This window comes from Podarcis cretensis, assembly GCF_951804945.1.
Source record: "Podarcis cretensis genome assembly, chromosome: 12".
NCBI classification, from domain to species: Eukaryota; Metazoa; Chordata; class Lepidosauria; order Squamata; family Lacertidae; genus Podarcis; species Podarcis cretensis.
Window position 1 is genome coordinate 57,524,111 of NC_137181.1, and position 23,897 is coordinate 57,548,007.

At 44.0% G+C, this 23,897-nt stretch overlaps 1 protein-coding gene across 1 annotated transcript; it reads left to right on the top strand.

The window, feature by feature from the left end:
• Positions 1 to 1,950: 1,950 nt before the first annotated feature.
• Positions 1,951 to 17,702, top strand: EPDR1 (ependymin related 1). Its single transcript, XM_079947664.1, has 3 exons — positions 1,951 to 2,589; positions 13,736 to 13,944; positions 14,457 to 17,702. Exons 1-3 carry the CDS (start codon positions 2,339 to 2,341, stop codon positions 14,645 to 14,647), a joined length of 651 nt encoding a protein of 216 aa, XP_079803790.1. The 5' UTR covers positions 1,951 to 2,338; the 3' UTR covers positions 14,648 to 17,702.
• The last annotated feature ends 6,195 nt before the right edge of the window (positions 17,703 to 23,897 follow it).

Sequence of the window (23,897 nt, forward strand, 5' to 3'; positions counted from 1 at the left end):
GATGAGGAGACAAGTTTCTTTGTCTCAAATTAGTTTGTACACATACTTATGGTGCGTATGCAAGAGGCTCGTTTATAATCATATTTTGAGAAAATTCATGTAGCTGCCTTGTTTTATATTTTCTGGATGTCCCATGGTCATATTATAAAGGTCTTGTGTTCTGTGTTATAAATCAAGCACTGCTAGGAGTTGCTTTTTTTCCCCAATGCGTTTCTTACCAATAAAAAAAAATGGGGGAGCAAATTTTTATTCTCAAAGTGTGGCTCAGAGAAAGAAGTTTGGGAACCACGGGTCTGTAGTGGCTTTCCAGTGGCCCTACCTGCAAGTGCTGGGCACTGAAACAGGGACCTTCTGCACGCAAAGCTAACACACTATTCTTCTACTGAAGCAGAATCCTTCCCTCTAAAAATATAAGCATGAACTCTGTTTATTCGGAAGGAAGTCCTAGGGGCTTTACTGCCAAGAAATTATTGCTCAGTGGCAAAACTGAGTTTGGTTCCAGACAGTGCTTTTTTTCTTAAAAAAATGTTTAGAGGTACTCCCATTTTCCTACTCATATTGAAATACTGCCCCTCAATGAGGCCAAAATAGATTCACAAAATGTTTAGGGGTATGTGTACCCCTGTGTCCCCACCCCAAGAAAAAAAGCACTAGTTCCAGGACTGGATTGTTTGGTAAATGGGCACAAGATGTTGGACATAACATTATGATGGCTGACTGGGAACAGTTATGGACCACAGGTATGAAGTTTACGGCATGTAATGCCTTAAGAGAGAATATAATGAAAATGATTTACATGACGCCAGTCAAGCTTGCAAAAATTTATCATTTGCCTGAAAATAAATGTTGGAAATGCAAAGAGACTGAAGTTACATTCTTTCACCTTTGGTGGACATGCCCAAGGATTAAGACTTTCTGGGAGATGATTTATAATGAAATGAAAAAGGTATTTAAATATACCTTTCAGAAGAAACCAGAGGCCTTTCTCCTGGGCATGGTCGGCCAATTGGTGTCAAAGAAGGATAGAACTTTCTTTATGTATGCCACAACAGCAGCAAGAATACTTATTGCAAAGTACTGGAAGACACAAGATTTGCCCACCCGGGAAGAATGGCAGATGAAGGTGATGGACTATATGGAACTGGCAGAAATGACTGGCAGAATCCGAGACCAAGGAGAAGAGTTGGTGGAAGAAGATTGGAAGAAATTTAAAGTTTATCTACAGAAACATTGCAAAAGTAAGGAAGGTTAGAAGGATGTTGGAATGAAGTAATGTGGTTTTAGCAGAAATGATATAAAGGATTAAGTAAAAATGGATTGTTAATTGGTGAAAGAACAGAACGTTAAATTATAGTATATTAAGATAAATCATTAGGATAGAAATAAAGATGGAAAGGATTTGCTGAAATATCTAATTGAATTAGAATACAAAAAAGGGAGGTGTGAGGAGGTCAAGGAAATAAGCAAAGGAAAGAAAGTTTTTCCCCTTTGTTTTTTCCTGTTTAAATATGTTCTTTATTTTTTCTTTTTGTAACCTCTAAAATCTTAATAAAAATCTATTGGGGGAAAAAAATAGATTGTTTGGTAAACAGCCACCACCCAGGTCCAACATCTAGGTCATTTGGAACGGGTTTGTGGGAAGTGGGGTGTTTGGGCTCGTTTTTATTGTGTATTTTGTGTTCTCATTTTGTATTTTTATGTTGTGAACCACTCTGTGACGTTCGGATGAAGGGCCACACACAAATTTAAGAAATAACAACAATATTTGGGTTTTGGTTCTGCAACGTGCGGTTTCCAGATTATATACTGTTGGGGGGGGGGTATTAAAAATCGTTTAATTAGGAACGCCCAACGAATCGCAGAGACAACACATTGAAGAGAGGCATTTCGGTTTCCTCGTTAGGAATACTGCATCCGACACGGCCTCGGTCCGGGCTGATCGGGACCCCTTTTGGTGCCAAAAGAATCGCGCGAAGCAATGGAGCCCCGGAGCCTCTCTTGGCGCAGCATCCGAGATGCGCTTCTACTCCGCGGCCGTTAGGAAGCGCAATACGGCGGCGGCGGCGGCGACGTTTTGCTGCCTTTCCAAGCCGAGGAAGGCGAGTGGAGAGGGCTCTCTCTCTTCTTCTTCCCTGGCGCAGAGGAAGCAGAGAGCTTGTTGGGTAAAGAGACGGTGCCCGTTTGGGCTGCCGCGGGCTCCCTCTGCAGTTCCCGTCCCTCGGCTGGTTGCAGCAGCAGCAGCAGGCTCGGCCCCGCGCTCGCTCCCCAGCCTCTCTCGCCGTCCGAAGGGGCCCTTGGAGAGGACCCGGCGCCCTTGCAGGAGAGCGCGGCGGGCGACATGGTCCCGGGCGCCTTCCCAGGGCGACGGCTGCTGCTGGCGCTGCTGCTCGGCGGCGCCTTAAGCCTGGCCCCGACGGCAGCCAGCGCGCCGCCGGCCGTGCCATGCCAGGCCCCGCTGCAGTGGGAAGGGCGCACGGTGGTGTACGACCACAGCACCGGCAGGAACACCCGGGCGGCCGTGTCCTACGACGGCCAGAACCAGCGCCTGCGGTTCCTGGAGGAGAGGAAGCAGCTGATCCCTTGCAAGAAGTAGGTGCAACGCGCCCCGGCGCAGCTTCTCCCGTGCGCTCTCGGGGGCGCAGCAGCTGCCGCGCGGGCTCCGGGGAGGCCTGTTCCCCCCTTGGCCGCGCCTTCCGTCGGGTGGGGATGGGGATCCTCTTGCCACCAGCCAATCGCCGCTCCCCTGCCGCTGTCTTGCGTAGGGGAGCGTGTGGATGATGCGCGATCCCCCGGCCAAGCAACGACGACACAAGCGCACCAAGCTCCCCGGCCACGCTGGGCGCCATTCTCAGCGCTGCCCTTCTTCTCTGCAGGCTGCTTGAATTTGGGGGGATGTCGTTGGAATGTAGCTCGTGAAGACCCCCAAGTCGGGGAGGGCTTTGCGCAGGAGCTCCTGTGGAGCCCCCGAAACGCAGGCGGTGTTTTCAGTAACGGGTAGCTGAGATCTTGCAGGGTGTGGAACAGGCTGTTGACAAGCGCTTGTTGTTGTTGTTTAGTCGTTTAGTCGTGTCCGACTCTTCGTGACCCCCTGGACCAGAGCACGCCAGGCACTCCTGTCTTCCACTGCCCCCCGCAGCTTGGTCAGACTCATGCTGGTAACCTCGAAAACACTATCCAACCATCTCGTCCTCTGTCGTCCCTTCTCCTTGTGCCCTCCATCTTTCCCAACATCAGGGTCTTCTCCAGGGAGTCTTCTCTTCTCATGAGGTGGCCAAAGTACTGGAGACTCAGCTTCACAATCTGTCCTTCCAGTGAGCACTCAGGGCTACTTTCCTTAAGAATGGATAGGTTTGATCTTCTTGCAGTCCATGGGACTCTCAAGAGTCTCCTCCAGCACCATAATTCAAAAGCATCAATTCTTCGGCGATCAGCCTTCTTTATGGTCCAGCTCTCACTTCCATACATCACAACTGACAAGCACAGTTTGCAGCAAATCGCGTGTGTGTTTTTCTCCTGTTTTGGATTCCAGCCACCCACGCCCCTTTCCAGGACACTCCATTTCATCAACCCTTACCCATGCACCCAGTAGAGATCTAAGTGACTGGAAAGACTCTACACTTATTGGGCTTTTTCTTTAGTTACCCACAACCCCGCATAGATCTCTCCCAATTCTCCCACGCAAAGCCTATTTTTTGCAAACTGAAAGATTCCCGCAAGCCTCTGTGGATGGTTCCATTTAGGCCATGTATGGATTTACAGTATGATGGTGACAGATATTTGTGTCATTACTTTTGACCAGAACCACAATAGTCCACCTACTGTAGAGATAGATTCAACACAAAATATTAACCAGCCCATTTTCCCCCTTCTGAGTTTGTATCTCTGGTACGCTAGGCAGCAAGGAAGGAAGAGGCCTGTCCTTCTTGCAGCGTAATCTGAAGTAAATTACTTTTCTTCCTTCCCCGCATGTTCTCCTTCTGTAGTTCTTCCATTCAGAACATTTTTCTGATAATTTAATAGATACTTAGAAATGCATCGGATGCAAAACTGAGTCCATCCAATCACATCACACTTACTAATATATGACTCTGACATTTAGCATATTTCTCTGCTACTCAAAACAGTTTGTTTTACAATATTTATATACTGCTTTCCAACAATAATGGTTCTCAAAACAGTTCACAGTAAATCAGATTTAGAAGCAGAGTGTTATTAAAAAAAATCCATAATTAAATTTCATGGAATAATTAACTGCTGTATGTTGCACTTGATGATTTGAGAATGTGATGGGCTGGTCAGACGCAGGAAGGGTCAGGGCTAGGATTAGCCTGTTCCCCCCCCCCCGCACTCCCTCCCAGGCCTCCACAGCTAGAAGCGGCCAGCATGCTTGTGTCAGTCTTCCTTCAGATCTGATAAGGAAGCACCATATGGCAGAGTGAAAATATAACAGCAAATGTCTGGAGAGCAGAAAGTACCTCTCAAAACAAACAGTGTGTGAGCAGGTGCCTCTTAACTTGCTTAAGTTTAAGGATGTGTTATAAAAGGTGCAAATAGTTTCTCCTCTATTAAAATTACAGTAAATAATAATAATAGTAATTTATTATTTATACCCCGCCCATCCGGCTGGGTTTCCCCAGCCACTCTGGGCAGCTCCCAACCGATTAAAAACAGAATAAAACATCAAATATTACAAACTTTCCTAAACAGGGCTACCTTGAGATGTCTTCTTAAAGTCAGATAGTTGTTTATTTCCTTGACATCTGATGGGAGGGCGTTCCACAGAGTGGGTGCCAACACTGAGAAGGCCCTCTGCCTGGGTCCCTGTAACCTCACATCTCACAGTGAGCGAATCGCCAAAAGGCCCTTGGAGCTGGACCTCAGTGTCCGGGCTGAACGATGGGGGTGGAGACACTCCTTCAGTTTTACAGTTCTGGTTCAGAAAACGTCACATTAACTTCAGCCGCTTAGGATCATATCTGAAATATTGTTTGCTCAATTGTGATTTTGCCTCCGGGTAGCTATCAAGAAGAAGCCCATCCTCCAATTCCCAGCAGTTTCAACTGCTTACTCTTGAGTTATCCATGGATCACAATATTTCTCTGCAGAAGTGTGAACACCACCCACCTCTGTTTACTAGAGAGAATGCACTATTGTTTACACCAGGCTCGTCCAACTCCCAAGAGACTGTGATCTACTTCCAGTATAACACAACTGGCAGTGATCTACCCATTGTCATTGAGGATTGCCCAGAGTTGTTGAGATTTTTCTGTGGAGACCAGAGTTGTTGAGCTTTTTTTAAGGGGAAATGATATCAATTGCTCACCAAAAACTGTGCCCCAGCGCTAAAAACACTCATCATATTCCCAAACGCCAAGCGAAAACGCCTAACATTTATGTTATGCTTAGATATTTATTTAATTTTCTTTTCGTGTTTTTGGGGATTTATGTAATAGTTGCAACTGTTTATTTGTTTTTCTTTTTGGTTACTTAAGTGAAAATTAATAAAAAGAATTTAAAAAAAGAAAAGAAAACGCCTAACGCCACCCGCTTGACATGACAGAGGGACAGCGTGAGGGGGGCAGGGGGTGGAGACATTCATTCCCCAGTTTTTTTAATCCTACGATCGATAAGGATCCCGCGATCAACCAGGATCAAGGGGGATCTACCTGCCGATCACGGTCGACCGGTTGAACATGTCTGGTTTACACCAATCCAAGAATGAAATAGATGATTCAAGAGCAGCTGATCTTTCACTGGCACTCTTTCGACTTGCACCAGGTTCCCAAATTGTAGATCTGTAGTATGGTTGGTAGAAGTTAGTTACCCTGGAGGCTCCAGCGTTGGAGGTCCAGAATGGCGGGGAAATCAAGGGGGGAATTGAAGTGAAGTGAACTGATGGCATAACTTCCTTCTTGACCTCTGCAAACAGAGGAGGGCAACCAAAATGGTCAAAGGCCTGGAAACGATGCCTTATGAGGAACGGCTAAGGGAGCTGGGCATATTTAGCCTGGAGAAGAGGAGGTTAAGGGGTGATATGATAGCCATGTTCAAATATATAAAAGGATGTCACATAGAGGAGGGAGAAAGGTTGTTTTCTGCTGCTCCAGAGAAGCGGACACGGAGCAATGGTTCCAAACTACAAGAAAGAAGATTCCACCTAAACATTAGGAAGAACTTCCTGACAGTAAGAGCTGTTTGACAGTGGAATTTGCTGCCAAGGAGTGTGGTGGAGTCTCCTTCTTTGGAGGTCTTTAAGCAGAGGCTTGACAACCATATGTCAGGAGTGCTCTGATGGTGTTTCCTGCTTGGCAGGGGGTTGGACTCGATGGCCCTTGTGGTCTCTTACAACTCTATGATTCTATGATTCTAAACAATGATTGAAAGGTGGGTGATAGATTTAATTCACTTCAGTTTGGGAAGGAGTGGGGGGAAAGTAATTTGGTAAGAGGAGCATTATTGATCATTATACTAGTCAGTTCTGGAAAACTTTGATTGTGGGAGATGTTGAGTCATTCTGGCCATTGTCCAGCTAAGCACTCAAGGATGGGACGAACTCTGCACTGTTTAATGGAAGATCTGCCAGCTCTCTGGCATTGCTTTCTCCAACATCAGTCAATTTGGCTTGGCACATAATCTGGTAGAGATATATGAACTGGTTTGTGGCAAGGACTATGAAAGAGCAGGAAATGGAATACTAGCATCCCCGCTAGTGCAGCATTGAGAGAACCCAACTGTTTAAAACTGTTTGGCAGTTGAATAAAACATTCTTTAGCTCCAAGGGACAGTTTATACAATCACAGAATCATGGAAAAGATTACCAAGCTGTAGGTAGAGTTGCATGTTTGAATGCTCTCCCATTTCCTTCACATTGAAAACCAGTATGTTGGGGAGAAGGGTTCAGCCTCTCCCTCTGCCTTGTCTTCCTCTATACGTCTGAATACAGTGCCACTGTATTCTGCTCTGGTCAGACCTCACCTGGAGTACTGTGTCCAGTTCTGGGCACCACAGTTCAAGAAGGACACTGACAAACTGGAACGTGTCCAGAGGAGGGCAACCAAAATGGTCAAAGGCCTGGAAACGATGCCTTATGAGGAACGGCTAAGGGAGCTGGGCATGTTTAGCCTGGAGAAGAGGAGGTTAAGGGGTGATATGATAGCCATGTTCAAATATATAAAAGGATGTCACATAGAGGAGGGAGAAAGGTTGTTTTCTGCTGCTCCAGAGAAGCGGACACGGAGCAATGGCTCCAAACTACAAAAAAGAAGATTCCACCTAAACATTAGGAAGAACTTCCTGACAGTAAGAGCTGTTTGACAGTGGAATTTGCTGCCAAGGAGTGTGGTGGAGTCTCCTTCTTTGGAGGTCTTTAAGCAGAGGCTTGACAACCATATGTCAGGAGTGCTCTGATGGTGTTTCCTGCTTGGCAGGGGGTTGGACTCAATGGCCCTTGTGGTCTCTTCCAACTCTATGATTCTATGATTCTAAGTGAATTTTCTTTTGTTTGTGGGGTGGATTGTTCAAACATACAGAGCTCTATCTGCAGCCTGAAGTGATACAGTAAAAGGTAAAGGGAACCCTGACTGTTAGGTCCAGTCGTGGACGACTCTGGGGTTGCGGTGCTCATCTCACTTTATTGGCCAAGGGAGCCGGCGTTTGTCCGCAGACAGCTTCCGGGTCATGTGGCCAGCATGACTAAGCTGCTTCTGGTGAACCAGAGCAGCGCACGGAAACGCCATTTACCTTCCCGCTGGAGCGGTACCTATTTATCTACTTGCACTTTGATGTGCTTTCGAACTGCTAGGTCGGCAGGAGCAGGGACCGAGCAACGGGAGCTCACCCCGTTGCGGGGATTTGAACCACCGACCTGCTGATCGGCAAGCCCTAGGCTCTGTGGTTTAGACCACAGAGCCACCCGCGTTCCAAAGTGATACAGTCTTCATCGATTATTCTCCTGATTGTATAAATTGGCTCTGGGGAGGTATAACTGTTGGTTACTGGTCGTTGAAGCAGTGTGACACTCGGGGTAACTGCATTATAGGACAATGTGTTTATTTAACAACAAGTAAGTTTCTGGTGTCCTCGGATGACGTCCAAGTAACAATATTCAGGTCTGTATGGGGAAAGGGCTGGTCTACAAGGTGAAAGAAAGATCACATTGTACTGCTCTCTCAGGATATCAGGGGCGTGTGGGGGAAATCACATGCTTGGCAGCTTCTGTAGAAATCTCTCTCGAGATTTCTGGCTAGCCTTCTTGACACGATAGTTTTCTATGCTTGGGAAGTATTTCACAAAAGACAACATTCAAATATGCGATTGATTTTTTTAAAAAACATAATATTTATTCAAGTTTTAAAGGTTACAAAAGGAAACAAGAAAAAACACACCAAATTGAGCAAAAAAAAAAAAAACCAAGACAATGAATCACAATAAGTAAAAACAAACAAACAAAAAACAGAAAAATACAAACAATTAAAAAACAAATCAAACCTTCCCATAACTTATCTTTCATTTGCTTTTTTCCTTGACCTCCTCACACCTCCCTTTTTTGTATTCTAGTTCAGTTAGATATTTCAGCAAATCCTTTCCATCTTTGTTTTTATCGTAATAATTTATCTTAATATACTGTAATTTTACATTCTCTTCTTTCACCAATTAACAATCCATTTTTACTTAATCCTTTATAACATTTCTGCTAAAACCACATAACTTCATTCCAGCATCCTTCTAACATTCCTTAATTTTACAATGTTTCTGTAAGGAAACTTTAAATTTCTTCCAATCTTCTTCCACCGACTCTTCTCCCTAGTCTCCTCATACACACACATTTTCTGACGTGCCATGGTTCTGGAGGTAAAAGGAAAGAAAGATGCTGATTTCTGAAAGTTACCACTTGCTTGCAACATGCAACCTGTCCTTTCAGAGAGGGGCTGCTAGTCTCAGCCAGAAAGCAGAAGCAAACCTCTTTCTCTCTCCTCGCTCCCCCCCCCCATGGGACCCTGTAAATTACTTCTTTGGCTCTTTTATCGGCTCATGTGGGACCAACATGGACAACTGGCCCTGATGAATACTTGAGGTTCCTGACCCCTATGGTTGTAATTCGTGGGCAGTCATTTAATTTTATCCTGATTCTAATTTTTAAGCTGTATTTTTAATCAATTGTTTGATTGTGTATTTGATATTTGGTGTTAGCCGCCCTGAGCCCGGTCTTGGCTAGGGAGGGCGGGGTATAAATAAAAATTTACTTACTTATTTACTTACTTACTTACTTACTTACTTACTTACTTACTTACTAAGCTGCAGGGCAAGCAGGTCTCATCTGAAATGAAAAACCCACACTATCCTCTCTAAAATAAAAACATAGAGATGGAAATCAGTATCTGCACCAGGGATAGCTAAGCCCTTATTCGGGGGCCTAATCCAGCCCCAAACCACATTTTTCTCCCCCAATCCCACTGATTTTGGTGGCAGCCACAAAATTAATAATACCCAGCCCAGCATCCTAACAGGGATGAAGATTTTCCCTGCAACACTCATCAGATCTGCATGGATCAACTGGTAAGGAGTACCTGTACATGTGTGTGTATGCACACAGTGCATGGAAGAATGTGGCAGTACCCACTGCTGGCGTGCAGCCCTCGGAAGGAGAATGCAACTTTCAGGCCAAACAAGTTAGCCTATGGTTACCAGATTTTTTTCAATGGATCCAGGGACACTTTTATTTTTTATTTTTTGAAGCTGAGTAGCAACAGGGAATCAGTAGTGGGGACGGTGAGGCAAAAGACCCTGGGCCCAAGCACACATGTATATTGTATAAAGGTGCAAAGCCCTTCTTTATGTGAAACATAAATGTGCAGAGTTTTTTAAAAACTGGGCAACGGCTGCCCACCCGCAACTCCTGAGCGTCCCCCGAACAGTCAGAACAAAGGGGGATGGGGCAGGAAATCTGTACTGCCGGACATCCCCAGTTCCCCTTCGGCAGTGGCGTCGGCAGTGGCAGTCATATGCACACATCATATGGGGACTTCCGGCAAGGAAAAATGGTGGGCTCCATGGCAGCGAGCAGCTCCTGAAGCCAGCCAGAGCCATGTGCACTACCAGGCTGGCTCCGGGCTGCTGAGGCTGCCGCTGCCACATTTCCCGGGGACAGATTTGCAAATCGGGGGACTGTCCCCAGGAACTGGGGACATCTGGTAACCCTAGATTAGCCACCCCAAGCTATGCTCAGGACACACTGTGTGTTGGGAGCTGCACTCTTTTTAAAAATAGACTGAGCTTATTGCCGACACTCTTAACTTTTAACTCTGTTTAATAAGAGCATAATCCAAAATCAACTGAACCAATTGATTCAAATCACCTCGTCTTCAGATTTGCATTTTGCTTTAGGATGATTGGATGGGTGGGATTAAGGTAAATGGTCTTCGACTTATATTTGGAGAGGGAACACAGTAAATATAGATTTTTGAACTCCCCCTAGAAAGGGTGGTGAACTGGAGGCGGTAAACAGTAGCAGGTGTTGGAAGACCTAGAGTGAGATGCTTAAAGGTTGCCTGCGGTCTTTTGATTGAAGTGGGAAATATGGGCGATAGGAGGAATGTGTCTGAAATTGAATCTGGAGTAAGGATTCCGAAGGCGCCAGGTTCTCCGAAAAGAGTTCAAGGGAAAGATACAAAGATGTCCTTTCCTGTAGCATCTGTCAGAAAGAAACCTCAAAAGAGGTGCTCAACTCTTCAGGCAGAGGCGGAAAGATAATATTGATGATTATCAGAAAATCTAGTCTGCAGCTCAGGACCATGAAGTGTATTGTGTGGTGCACATGAATGAGAAATATACAGTTGCTAAAAATGAGTAAAACTGTTAAGTATCACTGGATGAAAACCATTAAATCTGGTATTCAACAACCTTCACTTGCTCAAAATACGCTTTCTAGAGTTGCACTCTCTGATGGGGCTGTATCAGATTTGACTGTACCTTGTTGGGTAGGACTGGACAATGGAGGTCTCCCTTGCTTTTCCTCACCCTGTAGCTCTGTCTACAGCCCAATTTCCTCTACTTGACTGGTTGTTTAATTCCCCAACTCTCCATTTTCCCATTTATCTTGCTTATTAAGTTGGCTTGAAGGTAGTTAGAGGATTCTGTGCTATGGTTGCCTAGCAGCCGTGCTTCATTCCTTTTCTCTTGAACCTGAGAATATGGCTGCCTCTGAGCTGAAGCAGGCACACGTGTGGCCAACCTGTGACGATAGGAATGGAGATAGTGGAAGGGGCGTTGAGAACAATGTACGGGGAAGCCCCCACTTCTTCTGCTTCTTCTACCACAAAATTTCTGATATTTGGGGAAGATCCAGAATGGATCACCAATATTTTCATTTGTCTGGCATGTGCACAAACACATGTGGCGACTCTGTTGATGAGTGTAGTTTGTGGCCTGTTTTGCACCATTTCCCTTCCAGTTTGCAAGCCCAGTTCAGAGGAGATGAGTGGCAGGTGAAGGCAATCGCAGTGAGTCCATGTTTTGCCCACGATAGCAGTCTTTAGCTGAAGACAACATTTCAGCACAGTAACCAGGTTCACCATAACTTGGGCGGGCACGGAGTTCTCCTTATCTCTTATGCTCCCACAAGATTAGAATTCTGGAACACTAAGTATTAATAATGCAGTGGTACCTTGATTCCCGAATTTAATCCGTTCCGGGAGTCCGTTTGATTCCCGACATACCTCGAAAACCAAGGCATGACTTCTGACTGGCTGCAGGAGTTTCTTGCACTCAATCGGAAGCCACGTTGGACGTTTGGCTTCCGGAAAACATTTACAAACCAGAACACTCGCTTCTGGGTTTGCCGTGTTCAGGAACCGATTTGTTTGGGAACCAAGCCGTTTGCATACCAAGGTAAAGGTAAAGGGACCCTTGACAATAAAGTCCAGTCGTGAACGACTCTGGGGTTGCAGCTCTCGTCTCGCTTTAAAGGCTGAGGGAGCCGGTGTTTGTCTGCTTCCGCAGACAGTTTTTCCGGGTCATGTGGCCAGCATGACTAAGCCGCTTCTGGCGAACCAGAGCAGTGCACGGAAGCATTGTTTACCTTCCCACTGGAGCGATACCCATTTATCTACTTGCACTTTGATGTGCTTTCGAACTGCTAGGTTGGCAGGAGCTTTGACTGAGCAACGGGAGCTCACCCCGTCATGGGGATTCAAACTGCCGACCTTCTGATCGGCAAGCCCTAGGCTCTGGGGTTTAACCCACAGCGCCACCCAAAGTGATACAGTCTTCATCAATTACAAGCCCAAGCAGCACAGTGGTTTAACCCACAGCTCCACCCGTGTCCCAAGGTACCACTGTAATGAAAAAAGAAAAGAAAAGAAAGTGTTATTTCCATGGACATGCTCATAACTCGGACATTTGTGGACTGAAGGAACACGGAGGCATGTAAGGGATGTGACTCCAGCCTCAGAACCTTTCTCGGTTTAAGAACAACCCGCCATTCTTGTGGAAAGGAAAACCCCACACAGACTGCTACAAAAGAGGCAGGCAATCAGCTGCAAATGCTCTCTTTCGAATGTTGGCTCAAACAGCAACTGTACCACAATAAAATTGTAAGTGTGGAAAGCGTTCTGCCATAGGAAACTAAATTTCTTAAAGCTGCTGTTGTGAGCACTTCTATGGAACAGAGAGGGGCACTCAGGATGCATGGCTGTTACATCAAAGTCCAAGATAGAAGAATCAGAGTGAACTCCAAATCTTTTCTTTCTTTCTGATTTTCTCCCAGCCTAAATATAGGTTGTTAGAGTGGGGAGGCAATTTTCTTTATTAGGAGATACTAAAAAGAGCAGTCTTAAAATATACTGGGTTTTTGCAACTGGATATTCCAAGAGCAGGTCTTTGAACTTTTCCTTCATTATGCCCCACTGTACCGACATTTCCTTCTAGTTTCCTGCTACTATTTAGGCTTAAAATTGTATCTGTGCAATGCGTGTCTCGCTCTTTAGGTTTTACCTGACTTGGTTTTGAATTCATGTCATCTAGCAAAGAATAGAAGTGTGCTTTAAAACTGCTTAGGGTTATCTAAACACACTCAGTAGGTTCACTGACCTTTTCCTGACCAAGCGAGAGCTTGTAACAGTGACAGGCTATATTTTTAAACCAATATTATTTACAGGTCTTGTCCCCCTTGCTATTATTTCTTGGGCCTGTCCTTGGGTGAAAAATAAATGTGTCATTCTTGATTTTTACTCACACCTGCTTCCATAATACAATTAAAACTAGACTTTTTGTTTCTTTGAAATAGAAATGTATTTTTAGCCAGTCTATAATAGTAAAGGAAGTCTGTGTGTTTAGGCACCAGTTGCTGGTGAATATTTTTGGAAGAGTTATTAACAGATAATGTTATGTATATATTGAAAACAGTTAGGTACTTCTTTTCAGGTGAAACTCAGAGAGCAATTTACATAAATGCAAGTATTAATGCAGTAAGCAACCATTATATATAATTACAATAATTTATTATTTATACCCCGCCCGTCTGGCTGGTCCATGGGTTGACCCAAGACTCCCTGGAATTGTAGTTCGCCAACGGTGTTTAAACTCTCCTATTTGAAATCTCTTGCCCCCCAAGAACTACAGCCCTAATGGCTCCCATGAGCCAGTTTAAATCTCGGGTCGATGTGCACAATCTGTCATGTAATGATGCACACCCAAGAATTCACAGATATTACCTTTGCTCTTGGTCTGCTTCTTTCAGGTTTTTTGAATATATCTACCTCTATAAAGACACGGTGATGTTTCAGATTGAGCAAGTGACAAAGCTGTGTTCCAAGATTGCCTTGACTGAGCCGTGGGATCCTTATGATATTCCCGACAACTCAACCTACGAAGATCAGAACTACATTGGAGGACCTGGGGACCAAATTATGGTACAGGAATGGTCTGACAGAAAACCAGCTAGGAAATGTAAGCATACTTTGGTTAATAAATTAATTGGGAGGGACTTTTTCTCTTTTTGAGAGAGAGAGGCTGGCTGATGGAAATGGATCACAGAAGGGAAATAGGTTGTTGTTGTTATTGGTGTATTGTTTGATATGGTTTAAAATGATTTTATATGTTGTAAATAGCCATGAGAAGATAGCATTTTTGGGCACACCCGAATCTCTGAGCACCAATGCCTGCGTGTAACCAGGGTCCTAGTTGTCCATGGTTATACCTGGTTAAGCAATTTAAGTGGATAATCCTCTGCAGATCCAAGAAGAGCTCAATTAGCATTGACTTTTAAGTTGAAAAACAGCTTAAATTTAAAGCAAGTCTCTGTATCTTTTGGGGCCACAAGACCAAACGGGCTTGACGATTGTAGCATTAACCCTTCATTTTTGGGGGGCGGGAAATGACTTCTTCTTGCTGGCATAAGGAAAACTTGAAAATTATCTATGATTCCCCTATATAAACTCATACTTTGTGCTTTGTTACAGCTGAAACCTGGGTTGGTGTTTATACAGTCAAAGACTGTTACCCAGTGCAGGAGACCTATACCAGGAACTACAGCGTGACAACCTCCACCCGATTCTTTGATCTAAAGCTTGGGATAAGTGATCCATCTGTATTCACGCCTCCCAGCACCTGCCAGACAGCACAACCAAACAAGATGAGCGATGAATGCTAATCATGGAGATTGGCTTCTACATGCAAACATATGTAATATAGTTATCATGAATCCTCAGCTGCTGATGTCTTAACATGGTGGTTGCACTTTGCAGAATGGAGGGCTTTGGGAATGAGATCTCTCGTTGACTAGAAAAAGTGAGAAAACCCATCTCTCCACCAGAGTCTCATTCTAATATTGTCCTCATATTCTACACTTACCCGTGAAGTGTTTGTTTTAGCCATTACATTTTTGTTGGAAGAACCTGTTGCTTATATATCCCAAGAGACACATTGTGCTCTTAAAACATATTAAAATATCACATGCATTTGCTCGTTTTGGAGAAGTGAGCAGACATTGTGACATGTAGCAGAGAAGGCATTTCCACAACATGCCACCATTAACCGATTATGTAGAGAGATTTCCTTAACGTCTTGGAAGTTGTTACAGTAAATGAATTTGCTTTGGGGGGGGGGGAATCAAAAATAACTATTCATATAATAAGTGACTGGTATGATGCTACGAATACTACAATGATGCCTCTGTTCTTCTACTTAATACTGCTTTCATGGGATCTGATGGGATTTCCTTCTCTTTTATGCACCCTGTATTAAATATGCTTTGTTAAAGCAATGTTCCTTTGAATTTATGCAAAAAAGGATGGCTTTACTTGTTTAACAGTCTCTCATTGAAAACCTGTAGAGCTGGTGTCTTGTCAGAAATATATATATGGCAACATTAGATATATTTAGGATTCAAGTGCACTGCACCCAATGAATATATATATATAGTATTTTTTGTAGTTATTTGTAGTTAACCTCTGCCAACAAACTTCAACTGTTCAACAGTCCCTGGCACTGAAGTCTGCTGCTATTCATTAGCTTTGTTTTATTTTTAGGATTGTTTTAATTTTGTTGGCATTTATTTGTAAGTCGTGTCTGAGTTTGGTTTTCGTCAGAGAAAATATGGCGCAAATGAGTCAGTGGGGGGCGCTCTTGGAATTTCAGGGGCCTCTGTGTGCCCGGCAGTCAGTTTGCAGAGCTCCAGACTAAGCTGAGCATTGGTATTATTTTAGACGTCTCAGTGAAATTGAGGGTCATTTACCCTTACTGGCTAGGAAAAGAAGACCATCTTTTGTCAAGAAAGCAGCTCCTTTAGTACATATAAGAACTACACACCCATCAGTGGTGATGTAGATCACGGGTAGGCAAACTAAGGCCCGGGGGTCGGATCCGGCCCAATCGCCTTCTAAATCCAGCCCGTGGACTGTCCAGGAATCAGCGTGTTTTTACATGAGTAGAATGTGTCCTTTTATTTAAAATGTATCTCTGGGTTATTTGTGGGGCATAGGAATTCATTCAGACAGCATGTTTTTTTCAAAATATAGTCCGGCCCCCCATAAGGCCTGAAGGAGAGTGGACCGGCCCCCTGCTGAAAAAGTTTGCTGACCCCTGATATAGATCTTCTGTAGCTCTTCCCTATGTGTGTTCAGTCTACATGTGATTGGGCAAGGCCTCCTGTGCCTTCCTCCCAGTCTCCGCATGTTCACTGGAAGCATGAAGGAAATTCAATGCATGCACATAGCACCTGTGATTCCTTTTGCTCAACACATCAAGGTTGGAAATGGGGCTTTAGGTGCAACCCTGGACCCTAGTCACACGCTGACTGAAGTTGTGGAAGGGGAGGAGAGAACAGGGTCCGTTTCTTGCATCAGACAGGGTCAAAACGAGAGTGCTTATCAGTGCCTTTAAATATGACGCTTGTGCGTATTACTGTATAACGCCATTGCACTTTATGGAGTAACAAAGACAGGCCCTCGGCCTGAGCAGTTAGCAATCTAAAATGTGAAACGGGGGAAAGAGGGGATAAAGATGGCGGATGAGGGTAACTGGGAGCGTACGCTTGCTTTGGTCACACATGCTTGGCTTTGCCATCACAGGTGTTTTTGGGGAAAGATTTAAAGGAGGAGAAAAGCACAAATAAGTGTTCTAGGAGGGAGGTTTAGCTGTGAGAAGCAGCAAGGAGGAAGGGCAGAGTTATCTGAGATAGCAGGAAACCTTCAGGCAACTGAGAACAGCGACGCTGGTGGCTTTTACGGTAAGGAAAGGGACCTCTCGCTGGATCCATGCGGATTTTAGGAAGGCTCTCCTGTGGTCTGAAGGTGAAAAGAGACGAGTGGTTTTGGTGGCAGAATTGTGGGTGGAGGTGAGAAGGCCAAGGTGTGGTACTAGAAAGTCGGATAGGAGGTTGTGACAGTAGAAGAGGAGGGAGATGAAACAGGTACCATATAACCAAGGTTGAGGAACTGCTAGACTGCAGTATGGGGCTTCTCTTTCTGGCTTGTGAGAAGCCTTCTGCTGGAGGCCACACATACCCACCCACCCGTCAATTTGGTTTGTGAAAAGCCATCTCTTGGGGTTTGCCTTTGCTGTGTGCTGTGCCTACTTGCCCAAAAGGCTGTCCTGCCGCAGTTTGATCATGGGCAGTGGCAGGGGGAAGCCTGTTTTCCAAGGCTAATGGTTATGGAGGTGGAGAGGATCTTCCTGGAGAATGCAGTAGAAGAAGCTGGGGATGATGGGAGGGAGAGACCAGAACATACTGTGGGGCATCAGGTTGGCATTGGCTGTAATATAGAAATAGTTTTACAAGTTAGTGGCCTGCCCTAAACAATTTAAGCAGCACAGCATATATAATAATCTGTCAAGAGTTATTGACACATAAATTCAGGTAGTATTTGCTGAAAGCAGATGGGTAATAAACATACTCAAATGTTTATCATTTCTCAGATGTTACTAATAATAATTTCCTCATACACGAGCCAATGTGTTAATGTTAATGTTTTTATTATTATTATTATTATTATTATTATTATTATTATTATTATTTGTATTTAACCTATGTGGCCAATGTATTTTTGAACCACCTTGTGTGTAGCAATCTAGAAAGGCGGTATACAAATTAGAAGTGAAATGAAATTAAATGAACAAATAGCACATTCTGTCAAGACAGAAAACATCTCCCCTTCATTAACGTTGCAAAATGTACTAAGAATTTTGATTAAAAGCTATAGAACTGAGTTTTTTTGTGATGGTTTTCACATGATACACCATTGCTCCATGATATTGTAGATTAGGGAGATGATGGTTCCTATCTCTTGATGATAATTGTTCTTAGTTTGTCATAATAATCATTCTAGCTAGTTTATTTTATGCACCTTTAAATAAAACACCTTGGAATAGTGCAAACACCTTTGAAAATGTTGCAGTGGGAGCTGGGTAAGATCAATATAGACTCTCACCTAGGGAATCAAGTCATGGATGTATTTCTCAGTTTTGTTCTGCCAACTAAATAAAGGTGTGTTTGTGAAAGCATGGAGAGGGTTGCACTTATCCTTTGTCCAGATTTCTGATGATTGCATTTGTCTGGATCCTTGGAAGCCCAGACCCAAGTTTGAGGAAAGCACTCTTTGGTGAGAGAAACCCAGCAGATATTTAATGTTGCATAACATGTAGCAAAGGAAAATATGTATGGAAATATATGCTGCATAGCCTTTAAAACATGCCCTTTCTATTGTACTAAAAAATTCCTGGTTTGAATAATTCCTTCCAAAGTATCCCACTACCCTAGAATAGAAAATGACCATGCATTTGGTAAGTTATTAAGTAGTTTACTTACAAAATTCTTCAGAGGTGCACAGAAGTAAAATGTTGGTTGGTTACAAAAGGTAAAAGTGCCTAAACTATTGGTATAGAGAAAATGCTGGTTTCAGGCTCCATTCTTGACTGAAGCAAAAGAGGATGGTTAAAGCCATGTGACTGGTGGGAGCAAGCTGCTCAGAGCTCCTCACATACTTACATGTAAACTGGAAGAACAAAAGGCTTGGTGGCCCATTTCCTTCCACAGTGAGGGGAAGTGGCACAGACTAAGCTGTGCAGGACAGTTTACTCTATGGTTTTAACCGCTTTCATGCTTTAATTAGACTGAAGAATTAATTTTATTTATTGAATTTATTTATTGAATTTATATACCGCCCTATATCCAGAGGTCTCAGGGCAGTTCACAGAATAAAATCAAAATATAAAACCACAAAATACATAATCAATATAAAAACAACAACCCAATACCCACCCACCCCCAGTGCTTATATGAGGCTGGTTACAGATAGGTAACCGTGTTGGTCTGCCATAGTCAAAACAAAATAAAAAAATTCCTTCCAGTAGCACCTTAAAGACCAACTAAGTTAGTTCTTGGTATGAGCTTTCATGTGCATGCACACGAAAGCTCATACCAAGAACTAACTTAGTTGGTCTTTAAGGTGCTACTGGAAGGAATTTTTTTATTTTGTTTTGTATATGAGGCTGGTTACCTTACCCAACACAATTTTGGAATATTTATTTCTCTGAATCATAGGCTGTTCCACCCCAAGGGTTTGGATCAGGTAACAATGTTGAAATCTTAAATCCTCAGTTATATTATAAATAACATAAGAAGAGCTCTGCTGTAGCTGACCTATCTAGTCTAGGACCATTTTTCACAGTGGCAACTCAGACACCTCTGGGAAGCCTACAGATGGGACATAGGGGACAACTGTGGTCTCTGTTGCCACAAGAACTGGTATTCAGAGTCACATCCCGGGGCTGGTATATAGCCATCAAGGGCTGATATTCATAGAATCATAGAACGGTACAGTTGGAAGGGGCCATGGGGGTCAACTAGCCCAACCCCCTGCAGTGCAGGAATCTTGCCCAACATGGGGCTCAAACCCACAAACCTGAGATTAAGAGTCTCATGATCATGGCTGAGCTATTCATTGAAAGCTTTATGAATTTCAGATAGGAATTTTGGTTTCTCCAGTTTTCTATCTGCCACAGGTTTTTTTTTGTTTTGCTTTTTAATTACTTATTAAATTTTGAAACACATAGAAAGACAAAAATATTATCAGCGTCAAAACAATATTATGCACTTCTAAGAAATAAACATAAGATTGGCAGCTGATAAAGTACTTCAAGAAAGAAAGAGAAAGCCAACCAGCCACAAAACAATTAGTCAATTATTTACAAAAAACAACAAGAGTTCTGCCGTGTATACCATATCCAAAACATATCCATCGGGCAGGTATGTTTGTTACTCATTTCTCTCAGAATGGCTGGGTTCAAAATAAAATACAAAGATTATACATAAAAATCCATACTTGTTTTGCTACTTTAGATCCAATCGTGTGGAAAGGAAAGAAGGGGCTATGTCAACCACACCTTAGTATTGCCCGTGTTCTTCAGTGTTGGTAAATATAAAATTGAACAGTCAAGCTTGCAACATGCGTCCAATAAGCTTCTTACTGCAGGTCTACGCTGCCTTCTGTACAAATACCCTGTAAAGCCAACTGTGGTGTTGCCTCATTTGCCACACAGACCGTTTGAAAATCCTTTGAGACAGCGTGAGGCTAACTTGCTTTACCATGTGTCTGTATTCTGTACTTGAGGGGCAAATTCTACTTTATTATTTGTTTAATTTATGTGAGCAGCCTGGGGCGAGGGAGTTCACAGTGCTTTGGGTCTCAGTGTGGGGCTAGAGCATGGGAACACCAGCTAGCCTAGTCCTACGCAAGAATAGGATGAAATCAGGATTTTGCTGGAACATTGCCTTGGCAGCAAATGATCCCGAGTGCTTTTAACTAAGGGCTGGATAATTTTAGTGCAGAGCATGAAATTCAAACCCCTCGCCTTTTGAAAGTGACGCGAACTGTAACGCAGAGTGTCAAATGAGCCAGGGAGACTTCCAGGGTGTCGGGACTGTTTGTTTATTAGAGCTGGCCAAGTCTGCCCCGAGGTGAGCTCAGTGAAAGCGCACTGGCTCTTTTATAAAGCCCTGCACACAAACACACCCACCCCTTCTCCAAAGCACCTTTGAGGCTGCAATCCCATGCATGCTTCCCTGGAAATAAGACCCATGGAAGTTCTGATGAAACACGCATAGGTTTGTGCTATAGAGACAAAGCAATAATGTGCAACTGTGCAAAGATGGTACTGTGTTTGGTGTCATCTAGACCTTTGTAGACAGCCTACACTTGCTTATAAAAATGTTACATTAATACAAAGCTACATAAAGGTAAAGGGACCCCTGACCATTAGGTCCAGTTGTGACCGACTCTGGGGTTGCGGCACTCATCTCGCTTTATTGGCCGAGGGAGACGGAAGACAGCTTCCGGGTCATGTGGCCAGCATGACTAAGCCGCTTCTGGTGAACCAGAGCAGCGCACGGAAACACCGTTTGCATTCCCTCTGGAGTGGTATCTATTTATCTAGTTGCACTTTGACATTCTTTCGTACTGCTAGATGGGCAGGAGCTGGGACCGAACAAGGGGAGCTCACCCCGTTGCGGGGATTCGAACCGCCAACCTTCTGATCGGCAAGCCCTAGGCTCAGTGGTTTAGACCACAGCACCACCCGCGTCCCTTCACAAAGCTACATATACAGTATATATAAATCAATATCAATTCATTTTCCTTCTCACACACCTCAGTTTCCAGGTTCTCACAAACAAACTCAGCTCACCCACAAAAGTCTCACAACAAGGAGACTTCCTGGAAATAGCGGGCCTTATCCTGGTCTCTCACTCTAGACTTGCTTTTTATGGGCAGGCCCAGGTGCATGGTACCTGCCCACAGCCCACAGCCGTGTCCCACTCATCTGTGCTCTCCACACCCAACTCCAGGGACAGCAGGTTTGTTGAGTATCCAAGGGGTCCAGAGGATGGCAAAAGGACCGCCTCCACCCAAAAAGCTACATGGGAAGAGAAATTGAATACATTGGGACACGGGTGGCGCTGCGGGTTAAACTACAGAGCCTAGGACTTGTTGATCAGAAGGTGGGTGGTTCGAATCCCCGCGACAGGGTGAGCTCCCTTTGCTCGGTCCCTGCTCCTGCCAACCTAGCAGTTTGAAAGCACGTCAAAGTGCAAGTAGATAAATAGGTACTGCTCCGGTGGGAAGGTAAACGGCGTTTCCGTGCGCTGCTCTGGTTCGCCAGAAGCGGCTTAGTCATGCTGGCCACATGACCCAGAAGCTGTAGGCCGGCTCCCTCGGCCAATAAAGTGAGATGAGCGCCACAACCCCAGAGTCGACCATGACTGGACCTAATGGTCAGGGGTCCCTTTACCTTTACTTTTGAACACATTGTGTTCTTTAAATTGTGGCTTTAAATGAAATCTTCTTTCTTTGATTGTCTTCCATGAACATGGTCTTAACAGTGATTCCGTAAGTGACTGTGGAGGCCAATTCTGGACCCACACGTCCTTCCACAGTGGGGACATGGGTTTCCAGGCGGGAGTTGATCACGGTGTGGTTTGACAAGCGTGCCTTCCATTGAGCATGTTTCTCCCTTTCATCCTGAGTTCGAGTGTTTTCAAAGTCTCTAAGGTGCTACTGGACAATTTTAAATTTTTATTTATTTATTTTGACTGCATCAGACCAACACGGCTACCTACCTGAATTCAAAGTCCCTTACACCTTTGGTAAAGGCTGTTCTCCAATTGGAGCACTCGCAGGCCAGTGTTTACCAATTGTTGTTGTTGTTGTTGTTTACACTACATTTTTAAAGTTTTGCTTGAGAGAGTCTTTAAACCTCTTTTGTTGACCACTAGGATTACACTTTCCATTTTTAAGTTTGGAATAGAGTAGTTGCTTTGGAAGACGATCATCAGGCATCCGCACAACATGGCCAGTCCAATGAAGTTGATTTTGAAGAATCATTGCTTCAACACTGGTGATCTTTGCTTCTTCTAGTACACTGGCATTACTTCGCCTTTCTTCCCAAGTGATGTGTAAAAATTTTCAGAGGCACCATTGATGGAATCTTTTGAGGAGTTGGGGATGGTATTTATAAGTGGTCCATGTTTCAAAAGCATACAGTAAGGTTGGTAGTACTGTACAATAGCTTTGTAAACAAGCATTTTTGTTTTCCTGCGAATGTCATGGTCCTCAAACACTCTGCACTTCAAACAGGTAGCTCCTATCTAACAACTGGAGCATCAGCATTCACCATTATTTCTCAATCTTACTTGCCTTTTTAGGATGCCAAAGACCCCAGCAGGATCTTTGTGGTATTTGTTTTCATTCATGTACTCCAGGCTTTGCACTTTTAAGCGAAAGTCATGATAGAACTTGCATCTTCTCATATATGTCATTTGTTTAGTTTACACACCTCCAGACTCTGCCATTTTATGGTTGTTCAAAGCATCTTCTAATATACCACCTTTTCCTTTTCTAAACCAATGCATCTTTAAAAGTCTGACATCTGCTAGTGAAGCTAGTTCTATTTTAGCTTTTCGTTGTAATCAATCGTGGAACGAGTTATCTGCATAAAAAGACTTTAAAATGCACAATAATCACCTCCTGCATTCAAGGCCTGTTTGATGGCACCCTGCTATCCCTGGCGAGGTTTTCCTCTTAAGCCCAGAGGTCTTTGCAGATGGTGTGAGCTCATCATTCCCATTTCTTGTGCAGATTGGGTGTTTGCTGCTGGTTCCAGATGATAAAGATGAACTAATAGCAAGTTTTAAATATGATGTTTAACTAGCATGGAGATGGGAAAGAGAAATTCACAACCACTAAATTACAAACCTCCCATATAAGTTCTGAGATGGCAAAAATACTTGTCTTGATTTCTTTTTTTGCAGCCAGCTATGTTTTCCATAAGAATTGATGCTTTTGAATTATGGTGCTGGAGGAGACTCCTGAGAGTCCCATGAACTGCAAGAAGATCAAACCTATCCATTCTTAAGGAAATCAGCCCTGAAGAACAGATCCTGAAGCTGAGGCTCCAATACTTTGGCCACCTCATGAGAAGAGAAGACTCCCTGGAGAATACCCTGATGTTGGGAAAGATGGAGGGCACAAGGAGAAAGGGACGACAGAGGACGAGATGGTTGGACAGTGTTCTCAAAGCTACCACCATGAGTTTGACCAAGCTGCGGGAGGCAGCGGAAGACAGGAGTGCCTGGCATGCTCTGGTCCATGGGGTCACGAAGAGTTGGACACGACTAAATGACTAAACAACAACAACAACAATGTTTTTCATACTATTCTGGGTAGATCAGGAAAGGGGTTGCCATTAAGTGAGTTGCATCACAGCAGAAAAGAGAGTGAGGATAATTCTTTCCTGGAGAATCCCAGGCTGTTTGGAGCTTGAGGCTCTTTTTACTAACAAAGCATGGTTTGTGAAGCATTTAGAGTGATGCAAAGGTTGCCCCTCCAATCCCGTGTTTCATATGATGT

Coding starts and splice junctions, on each gene's coding strand:
- EPDR1 (XM_079947664.1), top strand. CDS start 2,339: ATGGTCCCGGGCGCCTTCCCAGGGCGACGGCTGCTGCTGGCGCTGCTG. Junction 2,590..13,735: donor CAGCTGATCCCTTGCAAGAA/GTAGGTGCAACG, acceptor TGCTTCTTTCAG/GTTTTTTGAATATATCTACC. Junction 13,945..14,456: donor CAGAAAACCAGCTAGGAAAT/GTAAGCATACTT, acceptor GCTTTGTTACAG/CTGAAACCTGGGTTGGTGTT.